General features: G+C 43.9%; 1 protein-coding gene across 2 annotated transcripts in view; it reads right to left on the reverse strand.

Annotated features, from left to right (window-relative positions):
• The window catches only part of foxp4 (forkhead box P4), an 87,383-nt gene that overhangs the window by 16,878 nt on the left and 50,017 nt on the right, over positions 1 to 20,488 (reverse strand). For both annotated transcript variants that reach the window (XM_085353187.1, XM_085353186.1), the window contains exons 4-7: positions 10,772 to 10,894; positions 6,469 to 6,606; positions 2,823 to 2,961; positions 32 to 233 (exon numbers count right to left, since the gene is read on the reverse strand). In XM_085353187.1, the coding sequence (XP_085209313.1) occupies positions 32 to 233; positions 2,823 to 2,961; positions 6,469 to 6,606; positions 10,772 to 10,894 (602 nt within the window). The remainder of the gene's footprint in view (positions 1 to 31; positions 234 to 2,822; positions 2,962 to 6,468; positions 6,607 to 10,771; positions 10,895 to 20,488) is intronic.

The raw sequence follows: 20,488 nt of genomic DNA on the forward strand, positions 1-20,488 counted from the left end.
AAGTCATACTTGTTTCCACACATCACTATACCTGTCTCTCTTTGGGGTGTGGCTCTGTCCATTGGGCAGGCTGTGCAGTGGAAGGTGAGCACTGGCAGCTTTGGGGAAGGCTGAGGTAGAATTGGAGCTGTTGGTGCTCAAGTCAAGGCCCTCGGCCTGTTTCAGGGCCTCCTCGCTGCTCGGCACCCCCGACACATCCTTCCACAGTTGCTGTAGGTCTGACGGACACATCGCTGCAGGCAAGGACACAGATTTAACTTAGCAACTGGTCCCACTTAACCCGTCCATCAACTTCAAATGTTCATGCACAAATGTGATGATAGGATATTTAAGGTAAGCTGATTCTAATAAATGGAAGAAGAAATACGGTTAACTATAAACCAGATAATTGTACCGACGTGCAGACACACACAGAGAAGCAGCGATAGCTGAAACTAATCTTAAATGATAGCAGACATAAAACACACACGTGCTACTTTAACTGTCCCTGTGTTTAAGAGCGGTTTAGAGTGGAAAACAGAACATCTTAAAAACGGACCTTTTTATTGTCCCCCCAGAAAGCCAGTATTCTTAATTAAGTAGCTAAACTTTGTTGCAACTGCTACTGTCCAGCAGCTCCACTGCTCCCGTTGCCACCACTATTTGTGTGAAATGGGTGGGTGCACACTTTAAGCTTTCGAGTCATAGCTTTGTTATTTCTGCTCCAATTTCACAGCGAGAGAGACGCCTAAAACGCCACAGCCCACTCCGGTGGATCTTGTAGCATGCACACACGCGGATACACACACACACATCGACACAAACTCATACGGAGACTTTGCAGCAATCCAAATATTATGTCTGCTTTGTCTGCATTCTTCTGCGGTCCCGCCAAAACAAAAGTTCTCACTCTGGAAGAATGAGGTGCCGTGTGCGTCAATGTCTTTGTATGGGTACGCACATATATGTATTATTGGGACAGCTCCACACAAAAAGCATGGACGTGCTCACAGAGCGAAAGTGTGAGGTAGGTGAAGACCGCTATAGAAAGCGGCTCACAGCACAATCCAGTCACAAAATCGGAATTTGAGAGGAAAATGTAGGCGATTTCTTGGCAAAAGTCTGTGGTTTATTGATGAGCGACAAGGAAATAAAGGAAGGTTAAAAAAACAAACATGAAATGAGATGAAAACTGCTGTTGTAAGTTCCTCCAGCTACAGCTTAAAGATGCAAAATATTTGAGGAGATCAGAGTGCTCTTGCTAAAAGTTTCTGCCAAACGTGCGCGCCCATATTTGGTCATGAGGGTTCATTTTTCTTTCACATTAATAACCGTGGACAAACACATGCTGGGGAGTTCTAAAATTAAACTGGGCGAATTCAAAATAAGTAACTGATTTGTCTGAAAGTTTCAAAAGCTGCTGAAACGGTTCCTTGCACACTGTTTGGTCTGTCTTATTGCAGTTAAAATTTATTTAGTGCTCTTTCTTCTTCTTCTTCTTTATTTCCTTTTTGGCATGAACTTATTAGGCTTTGTCATAAGGCAGTTATGAGAGGTCTACGCAGCACCTCCATCCTACTGCGGTCAGAGAAATAAACTGAAACCAAAGCAGGACCCCTAATGCCACCACCTTCACAATGAACACAACAGCCCTTTGAGGCGGGGCAATAGTGTGTGCATTTGTGTGTAAAGGTGCGAGTGTTTATGCTCGAGTGTTTGTGTGTTTGCGTGGCATGGCTGGTCAGAGGAATGCTTCTGGCTCACGCCTGGCTGAGCCGTCACAATGGACCAGCTCTTTCACACTGCAGGGAAATTCCAGTCTGATACGGAAGGAGAAAGAAAGAAAAAAGGAGATGCCAAAGCCAAATGTTTGAAACTGCCTGAAAAATTACACTTCTAACAGAAACGTAGCCCCTGTCTTTTTCATTTGCACCTAGTAAGTATCCATTGGCTTTTTCCACTCTGTGTAAACTGGCATATCTATTTGTCCTCACCTCACACAAACAAACACCCTGTCCTCTAGCACATAAAGCACACATGTATACACACGCTTTTTGAGCAATTTGTCCAGTATTAAATTGATTTGAATTTCACTTTTGATTAGTTAAACACAGTTTCTTTGTTGTATGTGAGTGTGTGCGTGTGAGACTGCATGTGACTGTGCATGAGAGAAAAAGAGAGATCAGGGATCAGACAGCCAGAGGGAAGGAAATCGGTCTGTTTGGTCAACTCAGTCAGCGCTTTAACAATGTTACGGCCACTTTAGAGCCTCTAAAGCATTCTCCGTGAGTGAGATAGTGTGTATGTGTGTGTCGAGGGCTGCTGTGCTAAGAGCACGGAAAACAAATGGACACAGATACACACACAGGACACATATACTCAGGGCGGGCCAGTCACCAGTCAACATTTATCATTCTAAAACTCTGCTGACAAAATGAAGGGACTGTGGGAGAAGTTACACGTAAGAATACACAAAAAAACCCCACAATCCAGTGGGCACAGCAATAGCAAAACGATGATGTTCTTGTATCTGGCTAATCTCAAGTACACACACATGCGTGCAAACATTCGCCCAAGCACATGCACACATTTCTCTAAGCAGGAGGGCTTAGTGCCATATTTTACCTATTACCCAAATGAGTACTTTCCACAAACCCACCAATCACGTTTCCTTTTATCTTTTATAGGCTGATTAACTTAACGGGCTTCACAGGCAGCACTGGGTACAGGCCCGCCTGTGTGTACGCCCATGTGTGTGCACACGCTTGTTAAGATGTGTTTGTGTCACCGGAGTGCTACAGAGTTACAGTTCTTTTCATGAATGTGTGTGCATGTGCATATACCTTGCTGCAGAGTCTGCATGGCGGCGGTGGGCTGCAGTGGAACCAGGCCCTGTCTCTGGAGGTTGAGGATGTGCTGCTGCTGAAGCTGCTGCATCTGGATCAGCTGCTGCTGGAAGGCCAGCTGCTTACTGCCTAACTGCTGTAAGCCACAAGATAAAAGGCAGAGGGTAAAGCAGTTAGGAAACTCAGTGCTCAGTTTAACTAAGTTGGTGAAGAAGTTTATTCATTCTTATTTTATGCTGTCTCAATTTTTTTATGATCCATATGGAAAGAAGTCACGCCAGCCAAAATTGCCTTATACAATGTCATACTGTAAATGTACTGTGAGCTCTACTAGACAAAAATCTGCTTGTAACTATAATTTACAACAACAAAAAACAACAAATTTGTAAAGGTATCACTCTCAAAATGAATTTTTAAACTATGCTGAATGGCCAAAAAATGTAGTTAAATGAGTTCATTTGGTATACATATCCTATTCCAACATTCAGATAAGATAATAAGATATTTAAAATCACCACACAGAATAAATAAAAGCATGAAGCAAGTAACCCATAAGGGATCGCAAGCTGTGAAGGATGTAGAGAAGGGGTGAAATGTTTGAGGGGAGAGTGCAGGAGACTGCATGTCATTTAGCAATAATGTTAGTGTGTGTTATGGTGATAAATGTCCCCTTTCCTCCTCTCCCAGTTCGGTGCAGACCTATGTTGCAACCCCTGAGAGAGATGGACTTTATCTCCCACAGATAAGTAGTGGAGAAAAAATAAATAAATACAACTCCTCATTGTGTGAGAATGTATGTGTGTGAAAGTGTGTGTGAAAAAGAGTGGCAGTCTGGACCTCTTTGAACAGAAAAGAACTCACAGGAAGGGCAAACAGGTCATTTCCTTTCAGACTTGGTGTCTGGGGAGAAGTAGTGTGGTGGTGGTGTGTGGAGTCTGATGGGGGAGTATATGCATGTGTGTGTGCGTGTGGGCAGGGGAGCATAAGAGAGTAGTTACAATTACCCTTTACATTGATTACACTGATTTAAAAAAAGGAGGAAATACATCTTTCAATGAAACGGTTCAATGGAACTGTATCATATGATGTGCTGAACATCAGAGGCCCGGCTTGACAAACACCACTTGTAAGTGACGTTTAGACACAGATGGTGTCATATCTCACAAATGGCTGCTGTTCTCATGTGTTCAAATGTGTCACTTAGCATGAAAGGGAAATTATTTCATCTTTCAAATCCCTGTGTGCATGTTCAGCAAAATCCGCCACTGATTCCAATTAATTAATGTAAATACATAGTACTCCATTCTAAGGGAATAAATCTATGAAAAACAAAAAAATAACCAATCAAAAAACAAGTGGAGACCTGAGAAACGTATCGATGCTAATTGTGTCTGATTTTTGTGTGTGTGCGTTTATGTCTGTTTATTTGGTAACTACAGACACAAATATAAGTAGTTCAATTATTTGTGACCACAGCTTCCTACACCTTATTTTCTGCTACACCTTCCTCACATTATAATTGTATAGTTTGTTAAAGATGACACTCGATTGTTGTACTGTACTGCAACTGCAGTGTAACTGTGAAACTAAGCTTTCTCATACACAAGAGGTGTTGTAGTGCCGACAAAGCCTGTGCCATACTTTCATAGTCTGTTTCTTTGAAGCGGATTGCCAAGTTCTCATTAGTTGCAATAAATGGTTTATCAAAATCAGAGTGTCCTGACTGAACTGCCTCCTCCCTCTCTTTCGCTCTCTTTTGACCTCAGTGCCCCCCCTTCTCTACTTGTCTGTCCATTTTCTTTCTTCCAGTCCCTCCTCTGTCTCTCATTCTCTCCTGAGATATGGCTATGGTTTTTTTAAAATACACATTGTGTGTGCGTGTGTGTGCGCCTGCGTTCTGTTTACATTAGCTGTGGCTGAGTGGCCAAAGCTAGCGCAGTAACAGGCTGTCAATGTGATTTATGAGCACATCACACACTGTCTGAGCCTGCCAGTCACACCGACATGCACACACACGCACACACACACGAAAAAGGCCATTCAGTAGATGCACACTAGCACTGTGGATGGACACACACAAAGTACGCATGTCTAGTGATGGTCAGAGTCACTTCATTAAGCTGACTCCTGACCAGTCCCCAAATACTCCAGCCGGTGCAAAACACTAGCTTTACACATACGTATGTACACACTCTTTCAATGCATCATTTCCACCGTGAGGAAATTGAAAAGAGGATTGCAGAGAAGATGGAAAGGGGCAAAAAGTCAGTCAAATACACTAGTCCACAAACACTTCAGGCTTCCTTTCTCTATATATAGGCGGCTCAAATTTACAGCCTGGCTAGTTTTATATGTCCGGAAGAAATATGAACTGTTACGGCTACCTGGAAACTTCCAAACAATATGATACTCACAATGGAAAACAGTGACTGTCTCAATACTGTGCACTTATTTTACAGGACAATTGAGGGGAAAACACTTGGTGTTTTGGTTGTGAATGATGCCTTGTAGCACCTGAAATATACAGACTGCCGCAAGTGGCCTATAAGTCACATGAGTTGTATGAATCCCTGTAGGGAGGCATAGTCCCTCAGGTGTGTGTGTGCACGCGTGTGTTTGTGCTTTGAACCGTGACACATCAAGTCTTCCTCTCTCTCTCTGTATGACCAGTGTTGGCACTTGTCTAGTTGTTACAGGACAACAAACCTGAAAACTGGGACAGCAGCAGAGCGGAGGGAGAAAGGGAAAGCGTTTCAGACACCATCGCAACATGCGACTCAACCACAACTGGTTTGCTTTTGTCACGGTCGAGTTGGTTGACCGTGGTTGGTATACCCGCTGGGAGAGGGGGAGAAATCTAGGATGTGTCTCCTCATGCGTTTATCAGAAAAGTCTCATGGGGTTCTTCTCCTTAAGTCTGCCTCCTGCATTGTCCTGGGCATCTTTGGAAGCTTTTTGGCTAATGATCATTCATACAGTACAGTCAAATACAAATAGGCACGCACGCACACCCATAGGTTATGACAGTAATCGTGTCTCATCGATTTCGATTCGCTTTGTTTTGCCATGATGTGATCCCAGTTGATCCTCTGTTATCCTACTGTAACACAGCTGTGGTTAAACCCGGTACAGTGTGTGTGTTTGTGCAAATCTCTGTGTGTGAGACAGAGTGCGAGAGAAAGAGAGTGAAATGAAGGCAGACTCTTAGTGTTGGTGGGGTTAATTGACAATTAAAGTGTGGCAGACCCCTCCTACAGAGAGATTTCCCTTCAGTCTTAGAGCAGAAGGCATGCAAATGAATACTTTGGCAGGGTAGCAGTTGGTTTAGCACAGCACTCCTTTACTGCCTCAACATAGCATGCGGATGTGAAAAAAGAATGAAAACCCATATTTACTAATTCTTAAGAAAGACAAATATGTGCATGCATCCCTGAAGTTGACAACTGGATGAAAAGGAGAGTGAAAGAAAACAGGAAGGAGAGAGCTATATGTGTCCTGCAGTCTATACATCAGATCCTCCATGTGACTTTTTTTCTTCCCCTTATGGTTTTCTCCCATGTCACCCACTTTTACTGCTTTTAAGAGTACTTGTGTACTTTAGAGTGTACTTGAGCTGAGTGAGTGTGCGCTTGGTTAAGTTCACCTCTTTTGCTGCTTGCTTCCCGGCCTGCTGCTGCTGCTGCTGCTGCTGTTGCTGCTGCTGCTGCTGCTGCTGCTGCTGCTGCTGAGTCAGAAGCTGGAGATGTAACTGCTCCTGCTGCTTCTTATAATACTCCTGTAACTGGAGACAGATGCAGAAAGGGAGGTGGGGTGGGTGGATGGGTGGGGAGAGAAATGTGAAGCAAGTCGGTCACAACACACTTTGTAAAAGCTTCAACAATGCTACAGGTTTCCAACAGTGAAATGACCCAATATCGCCAAAATGCACTAACGTGAATGGCAGTCGCAAGGAATGCAGTTGCTTTGATTCCTCTCCTTGCAGCGAAGGCCGCAGTTTATTGTTGTGGTGGTGTGTGGTTTATTGACAAACCACATGCAACAAGCAAACACAGGCCCGACAAAGCCCACTGAAGTACTGCACTGAGCTGTTAGTATGTGTCAAGCTGTGTAGCGAGGTAATTGTATATGTCAAAGCTAACCGCCGGTGCTGGATTATTCACAGGGTTCAAGTTCGGTTATAGAAAGATCCGACTGACTGACCGTGCAACCAGATACAAGAGCAATGGAACAGAAACACACCTGAATATTGTAAATATAATGCACTAGACATGCATTATACTGCAGTGCAGAAATAAATCAAAAGGTCTGAAATGGCAGTTGGCACACACTAAGACACACACACACACACACACACACCAGCACTGCAAGACTGAACAGGACTGTTCTAAACCTGCAGAGAAAAAATGCACAAGCAGATATACTTTGATATACTTTGAGGCAGCACTTAGTCTATTTGGTGATGTGCTGTCATAAAACACCTGCTAGGTTCGTGTGAATACCTACACTGTTCTGCTAAGGGTTATGAGTCACCGAATCTTACATACCCTGTTTTTAGACTGCATGCAGATAGGAGGTATGGCCCTTAGGATACATGTGGTTATTTAAAATGTGTCCATCCATTGCTACTGAGGTTTCTACGAGTCTCCTTCATACTGCAGATTTAAGTGATTGCTCCCCTTTAATACCTTTAGATTTAGTGTGCTGCCTTTGATACAGTCACTCATAGTATCCTCTTACATCACTTACAGACTTTGGTAGGAAACAAAGGCTCGACTTTTAGCTTACCAGTCTCAAACCTCTACAACATAGCTTTTTCTTTCACTCTGGCTAACTTAAATGTCTTCAGTGGCCCCATTGAGTTATGGAGTCCCTCAAGGCTCCGTTCTTTGCCCCCTTCTCTTTTCCACAGGCATGCTGCCTCCTGGCAAGGTTACTCAAAGTCATAATGTGCATTAGCATTTCTACAGCTAAATAGATTGATAAAAAAACAACCCACATGTCCTAGGAGCCTAGCAAACCTCACTACTTGATTCTCTGATATGAAATCCCATTTGTTCTGAAATTTCTTCAGATTTAATATTTTTTATTCTGTCTAGTCGTCCAAATGCCATCAGCTCTACTGGGGATAACCTCTGTAAAATAATATGAAATGGGCTGGGCTCGGACTCTTATTTGTAGTGCCAGCTTTATTAAAAAAAAAGTTGTTTAGTCTAGGTTCTGTCAGCTTAAAATTATCTTTGTAAGTAGGTCATTTCTTAAATTGCTGGCATACAAAAAGGTTTACATGCTTGTACATATGCAAGCTGTTCTCAGCTTGATGAATGGAACTTTGCTGGGACATGAGCAAAACCTCCATTCAGCATTTGCACCAAAGAACAGCACTTCATGTTGGAGCCCCCACACCACTGAACCTTCTGTCGACTGAACTCAGATACAGTTAAGCTGTTTTTATGCATTAACTCTGGACAAATGTAGCACACAACGGGAGATAGTCTGCTTATCGCGTGCTCTTCTTGCTTGAAATCTTCCATTTGGTTTAGGTGAGCAGGGCGTACAGGAGGGACGACACAGGACTATTTCCTGCTCTGTTCGCACATTGGCACTATCAGACATCGCACTCACTTTGTAGCTGTCTGATCCGACTGCTTTTGACAGATCTGTTCTCAAACGCACCTCTGTTGGGAAAGGTTCAGATCCTCTTAAAGCTCCTCTTTTTGTGAAAGCCTTTAAAAAATGTTTGATAGCTTTTTGTTCATACTTTTTCATTTCTATTTGTTTGCTTTTACTCGTTTCACTGTCTATACTTCCCATGTACTCTGACTCTTTTGTTTCATTCTTTTTTGTAAAGTACTAAGCCCCCTCCCCCCCATACACATACAGAGGATCTGACCGGCTACAGCTTGTCTGTTTGTTTGAGTTTGTAATCATTAATTTACCCAGGAAGCTCCATTAAGATTATAATCTTGCTGAGAGTAGAGCAAGGGTGACAGGAAAACTCACACTGGCCACAGTGTGTGTGAGTCTTTGTTAGTCTGTGTGTGGGTTATCCTCCTGAGAACAGCTTGTACATGTGTCCGTCTGCAGTTTGTCTTTGTTTCATGGTGCATCAAATGTTCAAAGAGGCTTTTCAGCAGAGAATGACTTCACAGCACAGCAGTTGCTTCGGTCTCTCATCCGTCTGACCCTACAGTGAACAGACTACACACCACTGCCCATCCTCACCACACACACTATGAAATGTAATGCTCCTTTTGTGCAAAGCTGTTTTACATTTTCCAGTTTCAATCTTATCCCAGACGTAGCTTCATTTTAGCATAATTTACTGTGCTTGCTACCACGATGTTCCTTCTTGTCCTTAATTTATTTTAAATGCGGAGCTCATTCCTTCTTGCTGCTCTCTTTTTTTCTTTTCCATCTGTCTTTCTTCTCTTTTATCGCTCCTTAGGCGGACTTAATCTCTCTTTTCCGCGTCACTAGCCCTGATCGCCTCATAATCACACAGACAAATGCATATGCAAGCGCACGCACACACACACACACACACACACACACACACACACACACACACACACACACACACACTTAGCTGGAGAGTGGTGAGTTGAGGGAATAATTAAGTGATAATTAAGGTCTTTTTAATGATTTGATTCAGTGGCTCTGTACATTAAGTGTATGTGTAAGTGAGGCACTCACCTCTCCAGCCTATTACCATGACCTTGACTTTAGTGAACACACACTAAAGAAAAGCAGAACAACTGTAGCATAAGTAAAGTAAAGGTTGGAGGAAACTTAAAGGTTAAAACACACACACACACAAACACACATAAACATACACGCAAGATCCACAAGTCAGTGCCTGTGCAAACACACAACTGCTGTGTAGCAGTGGGCTGTAAAACTTACTTACACACTCTTACACAATGTACTATTGCCATGGGGATATGAAATTTAATGCTCCAGTGAGTGATATGTTGGTTGACCGTTCTGTGTGTGTGTGTGTGTGTGTGTGTGTGTGTGTGTGTGTGTGTGTGTGTGTGTGTGTGTGTGTAATAGTGCCTGATTTGCAGATATACACTAAGTGCGTAGTCCATACTGTGGTTAATTAAGTGGGAGAGCAATGTTAAACTCAGTGGTTTTATTATTGATGCTGTGAGTGAGTGTGCATTATCAACCCCTCGTCCCACCGCCTCCTTTTTCCTCGTTATAGAAAAGAAAAGAGGAAAAAAAGAGCTGGTGAAGAGGTTCATCTGCATGTCTGTTTATAGAAAGCCACCACATTTCACATTTCCATTATGATACATGTTGTCAGATCTTCCCGCTGCAATTTATACACGCCTAAAGCTACCACTTCTTATTAAATCTTCTGTCTGCTCTGGCTTTGCCCAAGCCGTGTTTTCTCGATATCCCCTACTAAGCAATTACTTCTGTGTCCCCGCACTGTTAGTGGTCATGTTTGCAGCCTTTAAGAGCGTTTGCCTGTGCAGGTAGCAGGTCATGGGGGTTGGTGTGGCTAAGCATTTGACAAATGTGTTGCAGATGAAGAGTGTTTATTGGTTTGTGTGTCGACATGGCAACTCCTCTATCACCTGCCGGGCATCAACACACTTCTTAATCACCGTGATTCACAGGGCGATGCCAAAAAGCACGTGCGTGCGCGTGCATAGGTGTGTTCGTGTGTTCCCGCGGGCAGAAGCGTGCCCTGTCTCCTAACAACAATGCTAAAGAAGAGGCAGTTGAAATGACAATGTGTGTATGAGTGGAAATGTGGACGTGTGTTTATCTTCAAAGATCTCAGAGCGTTGAATGAGATACAATCGCACCCATTGTGTGTCAGCGGCTACTAAAACAGACACATCCGAACATGTCAGGCTGGGACTGGGTCCAGATAAAGCGTGTGTGTGTGTGTGTGTGTGTGTGTTGTGTGTGTGTGAGAATCCGCGTCTTACCTGCTGTAGCATGAGAGCCTGCTGTTGCTGCAGCAAGGCCTGAAGCTGAGGAGGGGACAGGATCTGTTGCATCTGCTGTGGAGTGATCATCTGTGGACTCATCATAGCCATAGACACCGGGACCTAAAGACAGAACAGGGGAGCACATACATTATAAATTATTAACACACCTAGATATTGTCAAGCAAAAGTAGGATAAGTCAGCCACTTAAGCTAAGTTAAGCTTTGTGTCAAAAGGCAGAGCCAGCGCAGCAAGCTTTAAGCATGACTGTGCCTGCACCTGAATGCCCCATTGAAAGGAGGTTGTACAGTATGACGGTGCAGACGAGTAAGCTGGAGAGTTATCTTGTCTCTTGTTCTTTGCTTTCAGATACTGTTAAGAAATGCTGGCAACATTAGACAAAAATAGGCATGCTATAAAACATATTGTTGACAAGTTCCTACACAAAGCTGCCACTATTAAAAACTATTTCTGTGGCAAAATCCCAAGATAAAAGGACAGATATGCAATAGGCTTATAAAAAAATAAAAATAAAATCTTATCTGGTTTTATAAACACATGATTACGACTGCCTGCGATTCTCTTTTCCTCACAGTCAAGCCCGGCTAAGAAGAAAGGAAAAACAAAGTGGATATCTGATGAGATGAATATCTCACGAGATAGCGCTGCAGGCTGCTAAAGAAAGTGAAAGTGAGAGGGGGGGGGGGTTACAGGGAGAGCGGCATGGTGATTTTTTGTAGATGGCGTTGTGCAAGCAGCTCTTAATGCATATGCACTGTACACAGAGACGTGCAGATACTAATCTGATGACAACTGAAGACAAACTTACCACATAAAATCAGAAACTGAGACAAACATGCACATGCATAAATGCAGACACAACATCTGAAAAACCACTCTGGCAAAATCCTGCTGACAAAGCAATTTTGCATTTATTCACTGTGGCAACAACTACAGTTAATTAGCGCAGCTAATAGATGAGAAACTAAGAGATATTTACGGAGGTGGGAGGAGGGCTATATGGGGTGGGGGTGGGGGCGGTTGTGTTTGAGAACTCTTTTTCTCTGGTTATAGACTGAGTGATAACAACCTCTTCCTTCTCTCCACATAAATAATAAAGTTTGTATTGAGCTGTTTTAATATCTCTGCTCACATATTATGGCTATTTCACAGGAAAATGAAGTAATTGCCCATCTCCCGATTTTCACTTTTTGATATATAAATTATTAATCCATCTCTTGATCAACTGTATGCGTGTGCATGCATTTGTGTGCTAATGTGTGTGTCGTCCCCCCCACCCCACCCTTAGGCTCTTTCCACTCACCACCTAAGTTCAGGTATGGAGGGTGGCAGCAGGTCAGCTGTTAGTGGTACATGAAATTTGTATAGAGTTGATTTGACCTTGTAAACAAGATTGGCCATAAAGAAAAAACAAACCAAAAAACAACACTTCCATGCCATCTGTCCTCTTGCTCTTTTTCTTCTACTCAGTGCTAACAGTGTCCCCAGACTTTGTCTATCCCTTTATGAAACCAGGCTTACCTAATTAAGGACACTTTGAACCACACACAATGATGAAAGGATGGAGGAGGGGTAGGAAGAGGGCAGGGCACAGGTGAATCTGGGTTATGGAAGTAGAAGAGGATTGAGTTGCGATATAAATGTGCTGTTGTGTAAGGGCGGGTGGGTGTGTGAGCTGAGAGGAAGGGAGGAGAAGAAGAAGAAGAAAAGACAGAGTCAGAAGGGGATGAGCAAGGAAAATGGTGGTGTTGTGGCAGTTGGTAAAGGAATAGGCAAAGGAGATGGGGGGGGTGGTGGAACAGCGAGCAAGATGGGGGCGGTGATGGGTGCCGCTTGGCGTCATGCCAGCTTGCCCCCGCCGCTGGGCCTTGTCATTCTAAGCTGCCAAATGAAAAGCTGTAATTAATTGCTCTTGTGCATCCCATTCTTCCTTCCTGACAACTCATACACTCTATTTTATACACACCGCCATCGACATTTTCAAGTCGCAGGCGTAATAATTACTGGAGATATAGCACCTTTCTGTGTGTTGGCTGACGTTCTGACGCCAGAGCCGAATGTGCGTTCCTGTGTACAAGTGCAGATATACTGTACTGTATGTGTGCGTGCAAATGTGGGTGAAGGTGTGTGTGAGTGTGTGTGTGTGTGTGTGTGTGCGAACGTGCATGCGTTTAAAGCTGAACGTGTGTGTGGCAGGCTGAATGCTGAGTAGTTAAGGTTTGACGCCATTAATTGCCCCTATAATCTAATATCACAAAGCGTGGTGATTATGGGGCATGCGTTGCCACCGCCATACGACACCGCCAGCCTGAGAGCGCCGCCACAAAACAAAAGCCTCGCCATTAGCGATTTGACGGGCCAGGACAAAAGCGCCTCACAATGCAGAATTATATTTTCATTCGGCTTTGTCTCTCCTGGTGAATGATTTCTCCCCTTTCATTGGACTGTGAATAGGGAGAGTCTGAAAAGCCAGGCGATTTGAAGTCAGCCATTTATTAAATGCATTTAATTTTTTTTCCCGTTGTCGTCCATTTTTTTTTCACATTGCATGTTAATTTAAAAGAGAGAGATGCGCGGCAGATTAGTCGGAGAGAGGTGATTCTGAGGGGAAGTGAGCGGAGGGGCGAGAAGAGAAAGTGGAGGAGGACGGATACCATCCACAAAAGCAAGAAATGGAAGAAGATAGGGAGGAATGAAAAAAGAAGTGGATTATAATGGGTGGAGATGAGAGATGTGTGTGAGGAAGGAACACGACCGGGGAGGTTTGCTTAAAGAGGAAAGTGCGGCCTCGAGCTTCAAGCAGCGACGACGCGTGTGCACGAACGTGCTCACGCGCACACATTTAAAAGTCTGACAGTGAACAATGCCACGATTTCAAAAATCTAAGCTGTCTCTCCTATCATTTCCATGTAAGAATCAGTCATTAGTAGACGCACATGCATGCACGCACGCACCAAGACGCACGCTGTCGAGAGGGCCAGCGGCTGACAGAGGTCAACCCTTGCCATGGATAGAGGGAGCCCGGGGAGATGGGGATCGAGCGAAGAGGAGAGAAACAGGAGACAGCCCTGTCGTTTACAGAGAGTGGAGGAGTAATTAGAGGGGTTGTTTGAAGAGGGAGTTTAACTGATTAACAAAGGAAGAGAGGGAGCAAGGGAGCGCCTGAAAGATGGGAAGGAGAACGGGGAGAAAGGCATAAAGTCCCAAAGGAGTGAAGAGAGAGAAATAGGGGAATGTAACTTGCATTTCAATGAGGCTCCATCCCTCTCTCCTCTCCTCCCTTGATGACTTTTCATTCTAACAAGGAGGAAAGCCTTTCACCGCTTTCCATGATGAAACCTTTAGAAGATGCGAAGGATGGCGATCTGATATTAAACCAGCGTGCAGCCAGAGGGAATAGGCTCTGTGCAGCTCGCTATTATGTTTACACAGAAGAATGCTAGGTAAACGAATGCATCGCCGCTAATTTGGAAGTGAACTTTGGACTTTAGACTTCACGTTCCCAGCTGAGACAGCTGACTGCAATAAATACGGTCAATGCACAGCCTCCTGAGCCATCATATATATTTCTAAAGTATGTTTACGCACCAGAATGATCATCTTTGAAATACACAAAAGCAGTCTTTCTGGGCCGTGACACAACTCCTTATTTTCAGAGAAACAAAAAGATCATGTTGACAATTTATAAAAGAATTACTGTGCCCTCAGCACAACACCCCCTCCTGGAGCTTCACAATGAGATAAAAGTACTTCTACAGTTCTCCACCTCATGCTGGCTCAAATATGTGAAGCCACAACATGTATCTAAGTGTGCGAGTGATGGCAGTGAGTGGCGAGAAGAAAGGAGGCTATAATCAGAATCTAAACAGGCTCTCGCTCTAAATGATGCAGCCCCTGCCTCTGGGTCTATGGGGACACACAGGAGAGAAGGATAATTGAAAAAATGACAAGGAGAGAGCAGGAGGAAAGGAGAGAGAGGCTGACACAGACCTCCTCTCCTCCTCCTCTTCACCCCGCCTGTTGGTGGGAGCAAACCCCAGTGCTGTTTATCCTTGTCACTGAGCATTACCACCTCACCCCGCAAAGTGTGTGTGTGTGTGTGTGTGTGTGTGTGTGTGTGTGTGTGTGTGTGTGTGTGTGTGTGTGTGACATGCACACACACAAACGCACTTATACACACACACCCACACAGATGCAGGTGCATATAGCTTCTGGAATCTGGTTTGTGTGACCGCAACCACACAAAACTTCATAAATAGCAAATAGAAATATGAGAAATATGAGTATGAGAGAGAATAGAACTCACTGAAGCAAATAAAAAAAGATAGCAACTTGGTGAGTTTGTCAGCGGCCTTCGTGACTTTTAAGCACCTTTAAAAAGAAAGAAGTAGATCTCTATATAGTTTAGCTTGTCCCAAGCTGAAGGAAAATGTGACTTTGGTTGAGAAAGTTTCTCTTGAGAAAGTAAAAGTCATGCAGTTTCAGGTGATCCTGCAAAAACCCTCCATTGGTCCCCCTCTCTATTGTTCTCCCTCGTGTCACTCTCCCCGAGGCTTTGGCGTAGATCTCCCAAGACGCTCAGTCTGCATCAACACCTCAGGGGCCGGCGGCTGTCCTTGCGAGACGGGCTTCATGGACCCTATAGTCTGGGCTGAACTGTGTCACCCACCACCTTCATTTCAAGTATTTCCACTGTTAAAAGGTGACGTTTAAAAAGGTTCTATGAATGCAGAATGTTTCTAAAGTTAGCGAGTAATCAGGATTGAAAATGGATTTGTAGGGAACGCTCATCGTCCAGCTGTAATTGGCCGCATTCCATTTCTGTTCTTATACTCGTGCTGTTGTCCAACCAGCTTTAAAGATAGGCCTATGGACAGTTGTTTTTTTTCTGTTGATATTTATTTTTGTTTCATTCTGAGTTACTTGAAAAAGTGTTTTTCAATCATTATTCCATGGACACAGGTCGCAAAGAAGTTTGCAAATCACATGACAAAGCATTGTTGTCTTTTTTTTTCTTCTTCTGGCACCGGTCAACTGCGTTTGGTTGTGTGTGTTTCAGCACTGTGCAGCGTCCTTACACGTAAAGATTTTAACAGTGTGAGGCGAGCGCTCTCGTTTCTTGCTGGTTTAGGATTTGTTTATCCTCCAGCTATCATCTCTATTGCTCCCTCCATCTTTCAGCCCCTCCAGGTAAACAGCCTGTCTGTCCTCATCATGCCAAGGACTGAGAGGAGAGCTTGGGGTTGGTGGGGGAGTGGGTGTGTGGGGATTTGCAGGGGTAAGAGGGGAAAAGAGAGAAGCAGAAGAGAAAAGCATTTGAGTGAAGAGAGAAGGAGTGCCTACTGTGCTGAGAGTGTTGTTTGGAACTCGGGGCCAGGGCCTTCACTGAAAGTAAAAGGGCCCCATTGTGTGTGGTGAGTACCCCTCCTCCAGCTAATCTGCAGTGGGGCTAGGGGCCACATTATTCTGAAGGAAACTGATGAGCGAAGCCAGGTGAGGCTGGGGATGATATGGACATGCTCCGTATTTCAAACCTTTTTTTTTTTTGCTGAGTAACGCTTCTGTCGTTGTCTCGATGAACAATGAACATATTTGTTTAAGCGGCTTGTTAAGAAACAGTAAAATGACTTTAACTGGGGACAAAACGTTCTGGATTAAACTAAATAATAAATAGTGTTTTACATACTTGTAAAATGCTATAAAATATTTTAGTTCAAAAAGTGTGTGAATATAATTATTAAGAACGGGTCTTTTAGAGCAAAAAGGGAAGAATTGAAGGGATCTTGAAGCTGGTCCCGTGCTCGCTGGCCATGCACGCTTTGACTCTTATACTCATATACAAACAGTATGTACTGTATGTGGAGGTGTATAAAACATAGCTTTCTCTGACAGGGGCTCGACAAATGAAAAAGAGAGAAAAAAAAGAAAACTTGAGAGAGGACAGTGAAAGACCAGTAAGTTCAAGTGGATAACCCCCCCTTCCACCAAGCTCTCCTCCTCCGCTGCCTCCCTCCATCTAACGCCCCAGTGCTCCAGAATAAAAATGACAACACATTTCCAGAAACACACACACAAGACACACACACACACTCCGGGCCCTTCATTGGGAAGTGTGAGAGGCCGTTATCGACCATATTTCATTACTGATTTCACTCATGTTTCAAATCACAAAATAAGAGTTTCACACTTCAGTGGCCAGACCCAAACCTTTCCTTTCCATCCTTCTCGTCTGTCTGTCCACCCCTCTGACCAGAGCCAAGCCCAATCTACTGGCTGCTCAGCCTCCTCTCATACACCCTTCGCAAACTGTCAGGATCCCATACTACCCCCCAAAACACACACACACGCTAAACTGCACACAAATACGTGCACACACAGCCACAATTCCCTCCACATCAAATAAGAGAAACTGCCAACTAAGCACTTTCATTGAGTGGACAAAATAAGTGCTTTGGGAAAAACACTTTGAAAGGAAATAAAAGAGAATGAAAGAAGGAACTGCTTCAATTCTGCAGACTCTAGGGGGCAAAACACTCATCTTTCCAAGTACTTTTGTTGATTAGTTAAAAGACTTCGAACACCCCCCACCCCTCAATCCTTATGTTTAGTTTTCAACATTTCAACAATATATACGTGGTAGTTTAAAAAAGGCAAGTGGAGGAAATCACTTAGCAATACAAAGACAAACACGGCAGATATTAATATTTTAAAACGGATTTAAAAAAAAAAAAAAAAGTAGCTGCATTCATAAAAAATCCCGACGTGACGAGCGGCATGACTCAGTTTTCGCCTCGTGCGCCTCCTTCTCTTCCTCATCCCACTGCGCTGGTGTCAGACCTCTCCAGAGAGCAGAGAGCCAAGCTAATTAACATATCTCTAATGAGTCTTTTCCTTTTTTTCCTAATTAAACGAGCTCCTCAATAATACATGAAAACGGGACACCGCACTATTCAATTACATACGTATGGGCCACAGCCAAGCACGTGCGTTAATCTGTATGTGTGCATGCCAAGTACCAGTTTGCTAAGTGTGCCAGGCGCGTGTCTGCCAAAACGGTGCATATGCTTCTGCCCGTGCCCACCCTGGAGTGCAAGTGTCTGCCAAGTGAGTCCATTGTAGAGAAGGTGTGGCAGGTCACGGACGCATCGTATCATGCTGGGTAATCCGCCAATTCCAACACCGTCTGCCAACTTTGCTCACCAATTCTCTCAGTAGCACTTCTGCTGCTCCCAATTAAGGTAACTGTGGTCAATTATGTCCAACGCCAACGACAAACACACATTTAAAGTGTGAAATGAACCAGCTGCCTTTGTGGCAAGATCATAAACACAACTTCCCCAATCTATTTGTCCAATTGTCAGACTGTAATCTAAAGAGCGACAATTCCCAGCCATCGTTATTAAGTATCACTTGTGTTCATTTCTTGAACCAGTTGTTAATACACTGCTATCTAATAAATAATCAATTGTTAAAATATTTTCTTCTTTTTAGTCACTGCCGCTGCAATTGTGTCGCACACAATCGATTTCTTCTTCAATTGCTTGTCTCGAGACTCGAGCTATTGTCGGGTTTTTCCTGAACGTGACATGACAGTGACACACACACGTGTGAGCGCACAGACGCACACACACACACACACACACACAAAGTGCACTGATACCATCTCGCACATCCAGCCAAACACAGAGACCATCTCTGAGCAACCAATCAAAAGGCAGATACAATCTGAGAGTTTCTTTTGCTCTCTGCTCAGATCCTCCCCTCTATTATAAATAAAGAAAAGAATAGAAATATGATGGGGAAGGCGTGGGGGCATAGGATATGGTGGGTGGGTACGGGAGAGGGGGTGGGTGGCTTGTCAAGCGCAAACCGAGGCTTCTCCAGAGAAGTCAAGACACGAAAGGAAGTCTTCCCGCTCACCCTGTCTGCCTCTGCGGTTCTCCCTCGGAGAGAAGGGAAAAATCTAATTATCGAGCTCCTAAAGATCTCATTATTGTCTCAGGCTCATTTGCATGTGTGAGAGCGAGCCCAGCAGGAGCCAACCTGAGGACGGCCATTTTGTGCCTGATGTGGAGCCACCGTGCCACCGCACAGTCGCTTTCTGCCACCTTTACAAATGACCAGATTAAATGTCTACCTTCGCTCACGCCACCGTTCACGTCACCCTCTGTGGCCAATGTATGATTGCTTCAATTAAAGAAACCGAGCGCAGTCGCCGAGATTTAAAGGCGATCATAGAGCTGGAAATTACAGTAATTAAGAGATGTCTACCTGCCACCCTTACCAGCCTGATTTATTGTAAACAACTTCAGTGCTGAAGCGACACACAGGAACACACAGGAACAACAACCGGTGTATACTTTGTGCTGCTGTGTTTGTGTCTGGAAGGACTCAGGAGCAAACACACACACACGCAAATGTAAATCCAAGTGTATCTGTGTGTGTGTTGGCAGGATGTGTGGGGCGATGTGAGCTGACAGCTCAGACAACAGAGATGTAGCATTGATGCCCCGGAGAGTAGAGAGGTTAGGCAGGCCACACAGCAACAAACAAGACAAACAAGACAGAGATGGAGAGTCAGGAGAGGAGCAGGGCGGCACAGAGAGAGAGGAAGGAGCAGGCAGTGGAAGGTTACACTTCTTTCTTATAAGTGATGCGCATTTGAAGCAGGTCAAGTGAACGCGCGTTCGACCTGCACTTTATCCCATTCATGTGAAAATGAATGTCAACATTCTCGTCACTCTTCAATGGCTAACATCAGAATTACACTGCGTGTTAACTCCCAGTTTCACTTCCCCCTACATGCTTACGTTCTCTTACTCCCTCCCCACCCCCTCCTCCTATCTCTTTTAGTTCTCTTTTAAGATGAGCCAGGAAGTGAAGAGTTGTAATGTAGCATTTAATTAAATTTCTATCCTTTAAGTAATCTCCTGTTCGCCAAAGCAAAGTTGAGCCAACACGGATTGACCGCCAGCCTGGATTAAAGCCACGGAGGTCATTCTGCAAGCCAGAGACCGAGCAACGAACAGTCGAAATAGTAGGAGAAACTAAGAGTTTCAAAACCCAGATATGGTATAAAACAGTATTTATTTTATTTGCTTATGTCATAAAACCTCATTTCTACACCTGCCAGGTTCTATCCAAAGTAAATAGCGACTCAGGTTTTGATTAAAGTGTAAGCTGTAAAATCCCATTTTTGGAATCTTTTTTTTTCTTTTTTTTGACATCTTGAGTAATAAGCAGTCATTAATTCAGTGGCATTTTTTGCACTTCTCAGAGGTCACTTGGCAATTAAACCGCGTGGCCGACAGTTCAAATTCTTTACTTTTGGGCTTTCTCTTGATGATGCTGTTTCTGATCAGCCACGGAAGATTCTGCTATTCACAGTAAAACACACAGCTCCGAACATCCCTGTGCTGCTGCTGAAAAGCTTTGACATTTAGATGTATTTTCTATATATTTAGGAGTTGAAATGAAAATGCTTTAACAGGAATGTTGCTGCATATATAGATGAAAATTGCAGATCTTTATGCAGAGTGTTATTACCTTGCTTTATAAATCAGTAAGCCCTATTTTCCCCCCCAAAAGTGCCTTACCGGGTTTAGACACCACACAGTAAATCTTACCTCATGCTCGTTTCTGACTCACATCTGTCTTTCTCTCTCTTCCCCTTTTCTGCGTTTCCCATATTGTGA

Source organism: Diplotaxodon limnothrissa, linkage group LG5, assembly GCF_057381915.1.
Source record: "Diplotaxodon limnothrissa isolate DT_005_m linkage group LG5, D_limnothrissa_male_GT1.1, whole genome shotgun sequence".
NCBI lineage: Eukaryota > Metazoa > Chordata > Actinopteri > Cichliformes > Cichlidae > Diplotaxodon > Diplotaxodon limnothrissa.